Raw genomic sequence first — 9,703 nt, forward strand, 5'->3', positions numbered from 1 at the left:
GTGTATAACATTGGATTAAAGGATGAAATCAATATGAATTTTACACTTTTGCAGCATGCGAACAGGTTCCCAATTAAATACCCACTGTTTTTCAAACAAATTTTTTTAAAATAACTAACACTTTAGAGGGCGCTTTCTGTAGGAAGCGCCCTCTAAACACTTTACATTGACAACTTTAGAGGGCGCTTTGTCCAGAAAGCGCCCTCTAAGGTGGCCCTTTATGGACCACTCCAGAGGGCGCTTTTTTCTGAAAGTGCACTATAATGTGGCCCTTAAAGGGCCACTTTAGAGAGCGCTTTCTCCAGGAAAACAAAGCGCTGTCTTTGCTTATGCCAGCGCCACTTTAGAGGGCGCTTAAAAGCGCTGTTATAGGCCAAAATAAGCGCCCTCTTTTCCCTTATTTGGCGTAGTGGATCGATAAAAGCTTTTATATTACTATGATATGATATTCCCGCATGGAGCGTATCAAAATTCCGCCTTTGGTCCACATAGGAAACAATGAAAATTTTTATGTGGTTAGTCTAAAAATCAAATAATAGATTCTCATATCCAATTGTGTGTTAAATTATGAAGAAAATATTTTAGTAGTATTTATTTAATGAGTGATAAATAAAGTGTTAAGTATTTAATTTACTTTAAATGCTACCATTGTTGCTTCCTCATGAAGTTAGTAGTAGCACATCACCGGTTACCACCTAATGCTAGTATAGCTAGCAACAAAAGTATTCAAACATTACAATCATAATGCAATTGTAGGTCACCCCAAAAGACATGCAACCTCAATAGATGTATCATCATGTCTGGACCTTTTTGTCACCATAAAAGACACTGCACTGCCTCTTTTGGATGGCTTACGCCTACTGGTGTTGAAATTGTGGTAATACAAAACATGAAATAAAATGGTCCCAAAAGCTGTGGGGTCCAACTTGTGATGGATCTTAAAGCTCAAGATCAAGTGGTGTAATCATTTCCTATATGAAATCTAACCCAAAATTGAGTTAGCTCAATGTTAGTCACTGAAAGTGGTTAACTTCAAATATATAGCTAAGAGTTAGAAGTCCATCACATGGAAACAGGAGTAAGAAGCCATGAAAGCAACTCATCCTCTTTCAATTGAAAGTTTTTCATATAGTTGGTTATTGAATTTCAAACCATCATTAGATCAAAGCCTTGAAAAAGCTTCTTCCTTTAGAATTTGTATTGATGCTTCTGATGAATTAGGTTCTTCTTTCATTGAAATGGATCCAAGATTGCCATCTTCTAGAAGATTCTTTATAACCTCACAAGATTTCAAATTTGACTTTCCAATTTCACAACAATCTTCTCTCAATACTCTTGTTCATGCTGATCAACTCTTTTCCAATGGTTACTTAATGCCACTTTCTGATGATTCATCAAATTCAAATTCAAATTCAAACTTAACTTCTTCCATATCACATGTACCCAAAAAAGTGGTTCCAATAGAAAATTCAAGAAGCCCTTCATTGAAAAGGTGTAGAACACTATCAAGGAGAATGTTTCAAAAGTACTTGAATTTTTTGAAACCTTTCTGTAGAAAATTAAGGGGTCAAAAACCAGGATCGTCAAAGCATGAAAATGGCATGAAAAGAACTCAATCAGTGAAGAATTATAGAGGAAATTACTGTGAATCATCTCCAAGAATTAGCGTTGCTTGTTCCACGGACTATTCGCGCATGTCATGTGATTCTGATAGTTCAATCTATGAAGTTGTTCTTCATTGCAAAAGATCTATTGGTATGTTCAAAGAATACTCAAATTTCATGTTTATGTTAATAGAGCTATTTACATATTTTTTAGACTAATAGTTTTTTTCAATATTTAGTGCAAAAAGAATGAGTTAATTAAGGATGCTAAAGTGCAAATCAGTGTTTTGAAAAAGGATTGCAACAACAATTTATAATTACTCTATTTTTTCCTATTCTCCAAAAACTTGATATATGGCATGCCTTGAATGATGTTTTTTTTTGTCCATCCTCTTTTGTCTGCTGGGCACCTAATCTAAGAGGATCGTTATCAGCACAAAATAAGATGACAAATGTACAAAACTATTGGATTGCAGTGCATGTAGATCTTTTAGCACATATTCTATAATTAAGATATTCATTAGATAAATAACTTACTTGCTACTTATAACATTAATATTTATTAATATTTATCATAAAGAAGAATTTATAAAAACTTGTTAGCCTACAAGCCGTCACTACAGGCTCTACGCACATGTCCTTGGAGCCGTTGACGACACCACAACAATAGGGAGTGCAAGTGACATAAGACTTGGGACCACCACATTTATCCATGTGACACTTTATCCTCTTTACCTTTTTCGTTGAGTTGATGAATATAACTCTTTATAAGGATTTTTAAAGTGAGTTACACTTTCTATGTGGAACTATTTTTCTTGCATTGATTATTCATATCTTCACTTGCATATTTTCATGTCATTTTGGAACACACTCATGGTAATTAATATTGTTATTAATTACAACAATCTCTCAGTTGTTCTAATAGTGACAAAACCAATTTCAAAAAAGAAAATAAAGAAGGTTAATATTGTTAGGTATTTTTTTTATTTGAAATTAACCTTAATAAGAACAACACAAAGTCTAGTTGGAGTTTTAGGTAGTAATTCTTTAAACTATTATTCCTTTTGATTAGATATGTGTTATCTTGCACACATTCTTTAATACTTCTTCGCCTACATTTCTCTCCTACCACTATTTATGGTCATGTGCTTTCCGTGTTTTTGTGAATTTATCGTGAGAGAAACTCCAATTCTCACTTTGAGACGACACCATCTTGAAATTCATATAGGTGAAGTTCATATTATATCAGTTATACTTGAGATACAAACTCTCAACATTGAACTGCATTAAGAGTTTAAAAACTTAACCCTCCAAATGTGATAGTCAACATTACTACATAGTGTTGCTTAAAAATTCAAATCAACGGTTTGTTGTTATCCATTGAATCTTGAGGTTAATGTTTTAATATTGTTAGATTATGTTGTCGCTGTTGTTGGAACTCTTACTCAAGGAGTTTCAATCTCATACCTCTCGAGGTAGTCTTTCAAATCTCATAGCTTGAATGTGGAAGTTAAAAACCTTTTTCTTTCTAAAATTTCATTCATCTCGTTATTAATGATCAACATGTCATCAACATAGATACAAAACAATATTACAAGGTTTTGACGTACCTTTGTGTACAAGCATTTTCACAAGAGTCGGGAATAAATTCACTTAAAAGTATGACAGAGTAAAACTTTTGATGTCATTATTTCATTCTGTTTTAATACATATAAGGGTTTGACAAACTTGCACACCTTTTGTTCGTTTCCAGGAAGCATGTAATCTTTTGGTTGCTCCATTTAGATTTACTCATCAAAATATCCACTTAGGAATGCTATTTTAACATCCATTTTATGAACTATAAGGTCATTCAAAGAAGATAATGCAAACAATACTCTAATTTTCAGTGTCCTTGCTAGTGGTGCATATGTGTCGAAATAATCAACGTCTTCCTTTTGTCTAAAACCCTTTGCTACTAATATAGCCTTGTAAGCGTTTAATTAGCGTCATATGATACTTCTTTCTAAGCACTCATTTGCATCCAATGGGCCTTGACCCCTTAGGTAAATCGACAAGTTCCTAAGTGTGTTTTGACAAAAATAAATCCATTTTCGTCTTGGATAGAATCATTCCAAAAGGAAGAGTCTCTTGAAGCTGTTGCTTCTTTATAGGTTTTAGGATAACCCTCCACTTGAAGAATAGTAGGAATCTTTTGAACAAAATTTTCATAATTTCCTTCAACTAGATAAAAGTAAATAAGTTGATAATCGATTTCGTTTAGTCCTAAATCCTTAGATTTTTAGACTCTTTTGCTTATCCTAGGCTCGGGATGTGTTTCAACAATCCATGAAGAACTTTCGTTTTTTATTTCAACAATCAATGCAGAATCTTCCTCACTAGATTATTCATTTGTGAGGATCTCATATTCCTTATCCTTTGTAATAATATTTTCAAAAAAATTCATATGTCGGGATTCAATAATTACATTAGACTATAAATTTAAAAGTCTATATATTTTACTGTTTGGTGCATATCCTACAAAGGTGCATTTAACCCCTCGGGGACTCAAATTAGTTCTTTTAGGATCCATGTTCTTATAATAGTCTACAGACCCCTGCACTCTAAAATAAACAATATTTGACGCTCTGCCTTTCCATACCTCATATGGAGAAATATCAGTTTCTTTATAGGAATCATATTAATTATATGACAAGCAAATAGTAAAGTTTCACCTCATAAATTAAACAATAATTCAGAATGCATTAACATGATATTTATCACTTTTTGATATGTCTAATTTTTTTCTTTCCAGTAGACCAATTTGTTGTAGTATACGAGGTGCAGAACATACATGTATAATATCATATTCTTCACAAAATGCATCAAATTCAGTAGAAAAGTATTCACCGCCCATATCCCTCCTAAGGACTTTGATACTTCTACTTAATTAATTTTCTACTTCTGCTTTATAAATTTTAAATGCATCATCTTTATGCTTTAAAAGATATATGTGTGAATCTAGAGCAATCGTTGATAAACGTAATGAAATACCTATTTCCTCCACGGGTTAACATGCATTTAAATTCACACAAATCCGAATGCAGAAGATCAAGCAAATTGGTCTTTCTTTCTACACTTTTGAAAGGTTTATTAATCATCTTTGATTTTAAAGATATTTCATATTTTTCAAAATTATTAACATTACGTGAAATTAAATCAGATTTAACTAGTCTCTTCATAGTGTTAGTATTAACATGTGTTAATCTAGTATACCATAAAGAAATTGATTCAAACATATAAGTATAATTAGAAACTTTATTGATAATATTGTCGGTAGTACAAAGTTTGACAATTTCCTCGACGGAATAACCTAAGACTACAAATACACTGTTACAGATCAAGATTAATTTGCCTGGTTCATATACAGATTTAATGTCCAGTTTTCCCAAAAGATCTCCACTAACAAGGATCCTATTCTTGTCGGGAACATGAAGTACATTGACAATAATAAATTTATTTCTTGAAGTGAAGTTGATTTCCATGGTTCTCATTCCAACGATCCTTGATTGTCCTTCTTTTCCCATTTGAACTTCTTGTCCATCAGTGACTACAAAATAGGTTTTGAATGCTACTTTGTTATATAAGACATGGACAGAATCACATGTATCATACAACCATCATTGTACCTTACCTTTTATTGTCATAATTTCTCTCACCATATCAATTATGTAGTCATCAACATGAATAACATTTGTCTCAGTTTTGGACTTGTTATGCCTGCAATCTCGAGCATAGTGGCCGATTTTTTTCGCATACATAACAACAACTTTTGGGTCTTTTTAGTCCGCCATAATTCTTGAATTTGTTGTGTTTCTCCTTAGGTCCAAGATAGTTCTTCATTACATCATATTTCTTCTTTCCTTTGGAACTTATTGTATTGGCTTTAGAATATACAGCAGGCTCAAATTTCTCCATATCTTTCAATTCCTCCTCGACTCGAAGATGTTTTTAAATTTTCTCCTGTAAGAAATCCTCGGAACTATGCAACAATTTCTTCCTATAACTTTTCTATGAAGATGACAATTTTGCAATAATTGCACCGACTTGGAAAGCTTCAGGAATGTCTATATTTAAAGCCTTTAGTTTGTTTACGAGAACCTTTAACTCATGTACTTGTGCAAGAATGGGCTTTGAATTCAACATTTTAAAGTAAATATATTTAGAAATTAAATATAAAAAAAAACAAAAAAAAACTAGTACCATTCTTTTCAGCCTTAAATTTGAACTCGAGTGTTTTTCAAATTTCTGTTACAGATTGGATGTCTATGTATAGATCATAGATACGATCAGATGATGTGTTCGAAATTCATCCTCTTTTCATTTCTTACATTCGTTCTTAAGTTCATCATAATCATTTTCTTACAATTTTAGAATCGGAGTCAAGTTAGGATCCAAGACATAGTGAATTTTCAAGACAATTTGGAGGAATATCATCTTGTCTTGTTCCATCAAAATGATCCAACTTGACAAGTTGGTTCAAAGCTATACATGTGATAAGTAATGTAAATTACTACGTAAGAAAACATGTAAAAGTTTATCGTTTATTGAAATTAGAAATAAGAGAAACGTCTCTTAGGTTAATCAAGTATGATAGATTAATGAGAATAATCCTAATGATTTATGTATGTTTGCTTACCTAATGGAAATTACTTGGTAAGTGAGGAAATCCGAGGATCGATATAGAATTCAACATTGATAAATTCCATGAAGTGTAATGACACTTCGACCCTCGATAAATGTCAACATAATGGTTTTGAGAAAAAGTAAATTGAATGGGTGAAAGTCTTGATTCCTATGGCTTGCCTTAATTATAGTTCCAAACGTAGAAGAGTAAGACCCGAGAGAAAGAAGGCAGGTAAACCCATAAGACCTCACCTTGAGGGATGCGATCTCGATAGAAGGGAGACAGGTAAACCCTGAATCCCTTACCTTAATGGGCAACAAATAGTCGTTCGTCAAGGACGTTGAAATACTAGTTGGGCTAGAGGTCCGTCAAAGACTTTGACATAGAAATATGAGCTTCTATTGTTCTACATGGATTGTGTGATTAGGAAATCATGTTTCACCTAGCCTAAGAAGCGGAGGATGGATATGTTGTTCGTCAAGTGATGTTCGAAACTCTAACAAAGGTTAGTTATTCGTCTAAGACGTTCGAAATACAACAAAGTTCTATATGAATTGTGTACTTGGGATATCACTCTTCAAGTGATATATGAAGCTGAAATAAGCTTTAAATTTCCTTAGTTTTATAAAATAACATGTGAGTATAGAGCTAGTAAGACAATAATAAGGATATAAAACTCTGTAGAGCCAAGCAAACTCATATTGTAGTCTAGAATTCCCTGTGATGTAGAATCTTACCCTATTCATGCTGCATTCATTCATATAGTTTGATGCAGGATAAAGGTAAAGCCACGCTGTCATGAAGACCCGAAGATCCTGAAGTTTCGTATTTTCACTGTGATGTGTGATCTTTTGTAGTATTATGCATAGACATATATTGTATTTCATGTACTACATCTTGTATTATTTTTTATCGTACATGCAAGATGTCATTTAGACATTTATGTCTGTATTCAATACCATTTTATTACTTCAATTAATATTATTCTAGACATGTGTTATAATGGGGTGTTACAGATACCACATGAAAAACTATCATGTGTTGGTGATTTTAGTATCATCAATGTATTTTTAGTAGTAATGTGATTTACTATAGGCCGATGCAATTATGCGTTAAAGCTTGGAAACGAGTTAGGGATAGTGCGGAGTGCACGCTCGTCGAGTCAACGTATAATTGAATGCGAATAATTGAAACGGGGTTCCAACGTTCGAAATTTTCTTTTGAATTTCGAATCCTTTCCCAACCGACGTAACCGTTTCTGAACAGTTGCGTCTTTTCGGTTTCTGTTATTGATCTCCTATATAAGGAGTCATTTGGCCTCAGTTTGAAAAGACATAACGAAACAAAAACTTTCTCTCTACATTCCTGAACATTTCTCTTTGCCAGAAACAAATTGTTCTTCAAGAATTATCCCCACAAAGATTTCGTGAACCCAGGCAAGAATAGGGTCGAAATACTTTGTTCGGAAAGTGTACGAACACGATTCTTCGAAGTTATCCAGGATTATCATACCCAATTTTCTAACAAACGAACAAAGTATTATCTGATAATCATGGCTGGAGGAAGCACCGTCAAGGAGATGACTACAAACTTCGGAAAATTGGACAAGTTTCAAGGATAAGACTTCAGGCGTTGGCAGAAGAAGATGCATTTCATGTTGACAACGTTGAAGGTGGTGCACGTCCTGTCTACACTGATTCCAGAACTTCTGGAGGAAGACACGGTTGAAAATCTGAGACGCATATCAAAATGGGAGAACGACGACTACATATGCAGAGGGCACATTCTTAACGGTATGTCTGATCCCTTATTTGATATTTATCAAAACATAGAATCTGCAAAGGAATTGTGGGATTGTCTCGAATCCAAGTACATGGCAGAGGACTCATCCAGTAAAAAGTTCCTGGTAACCGATTTCAACAATTACAAAATGGTTGAATCGAGGTCTGTCATGGAACAATTCAATGAACTCCTCCGAATCCTTGGACAGTTCACACAACACGGATTGAAGATGGATGAAACAATATCTGTCTCAAGCATCATAGACAAGTTGCCTCCTTCGTGGAAGGATTTCAAACACAATCTGAAGCATGGAAAAGACGAATTGTCTTTGATCCAACTTGGAAGTCACTTGCGCATAGAAGAATCTCTAAGAGCGCAGGAGCATGACAAAGGAAAAGGCAAAGAAATTGTTGGACCCTCGGTTAATATGGTCGAAGAGGGTGGTAAGAACGGTAACAACAAAAACAAAGGAAAGAAGCGTGCTTTCAAGAACAATAAGGGCAGCTTCGGTGCTAACAAGAAACCGAAACTAGAATGCTGGAAGTGTGGCAAAACAGGCCACTTCAAGAAGGATTGTCATTCCGGCAAAAAGCATGATAACGCGAATGCAAGTGGTTCAGGAAAGGGGTCTAAGGACCAATCCGAAAACCAAGGTCAGAAATCAATTCGTGATTTGAATAGTTTGATTAAACATTCGGTTTCACTAAATTCTGAAGCATTCTATGTGCAGGATGATGTTATCGCGTGGTGGATTGATTTTGGCGCTACAACACATGTTTGCAAGGATCGTTTCTGGTTCAAGACTCTTGTTCCAGTGGAAGATGGTTCTGTCCTCTACATGGGAGATGATCACTTCGCTCCCGTTGAAGGCAAAGGAAACGTGGTGCTAGAATTCAGTTCTGAAAAGACTATTACTTTGTTTAATGTTTTGTATGTTCCTAAACTACGTAAGAATTTAATTTCTGGTCCTGTATTAAATAAGCTTGGATACAAGCAAGTGTGTGAATCCGATAAATATGTTTTATCAAAGTCTGGTGTGTTTGTAGGATTTGGATATTATAATAATGGTATGTTTATGATGAAATTGAATGGAGTTCCTAATGATTCTGGTTCTGTATTTATGTCCTCTTCGAATGTTATCAATTCATCGTTATGGCATGCTCGTCTAGGACACGTACATTATAAAAGAATGCATGAAATGTCTAAAGATGATTTAATTCCTGTTTTTGATAAAAATGTAGAAAATTGTAAAACTTGCATGTTAACAAAGATCACTAGGCAACCTTTTAAAAGTATAACAAGGAAATCTGTCATTCTTGAGTTGATACATAGTGATTTATGTGATTTGCATGCTACTCCATCATTAGGACATCAAAAATATTTTGTCACTTTCATAGATGATGCATCTAGATTCTGCTATGTTTATTTGCTGCACGCTAAGGACGAATCCTTAGATAAATTCAAAATTTATAAAACTGAAGTTGAAGTGCAACAGAATGTGTTGATTAAAACATTACGTACAGATAGAGGTGGTGAATATTATGATCCTGTATTTTTCCAATCCGTAGGAATCATTCATGAGACTACGGCACCTTATACACCTCAACAAAATGGTGTGGCTGAAAGGAAAAATAGAGTGCTTAAGGAAATG

The 9,703-nt window shown here is 34.1% G+C and overlaps 1 protein-coding gene across 2 annotated transcripts; it reads left to right on the top strand.

The window, feature by feature from the left end:
- The first annotated feature begins 950 nt into the window (after positions 1-950).
- LOC127126853 (probable membrane-associated kinase regulator 6) lies at positions 951-9,136 on the top strand. 2 transcript variants are annotated; one of them, XM_051055868.1, is made up of 2 exons: positions 951-1,755; positions 7,036-9,136. In XM_051055868.1, the coding sequence occupies exons 1-2, from the start codon at positions 1,089-1,091 to the stop codon at positions 7,038-7,040; spliced, it is 672 nt and encodes a 223-aa protein (XP_050911825.1). In that variant the 5' UTR covers positions 951-1,088; the 3' UTR covers positions 7,041-9,136. The 2 variants fall into 2 exon arrangements, with proteins under 2 accessions (XP_050911825.1, XP_050911817.1); XM_051055860.1 differs by having other exon boundaries at positions 954-1,755; positions 7,046-9,136.
- Positions 9,137-9,703: the final 567 nt, after the last annotated feature.

The sequence above is a fragment of the Lathyrus oleraceus genome, chromosome 1 (genome assembly GCF_024323335.1).
Source record: "Lathyrus oleraceus cultivar Zhongwan6 chromosome 1, CAAS_Psat_ZW6_1.0, whole genome shotgun sequence".
Classification (NCBI taxonomy): Eukaryota; Viridiplantae; Streptophyta; class Magnoliopsida; order Fabales; family Fabaceae; genus Lathyrus; species Lathyrus oleraceus.

Excerpts from the sequence above, each read along its gene's own strand:
- LOC127126853 (XM_051055868.1), top strand. The coding sequence starts at position 1,089 with ATGAAAGCAACTCATCCTCTTTCAATTGAAAGTTTTTCATATAGTTGG.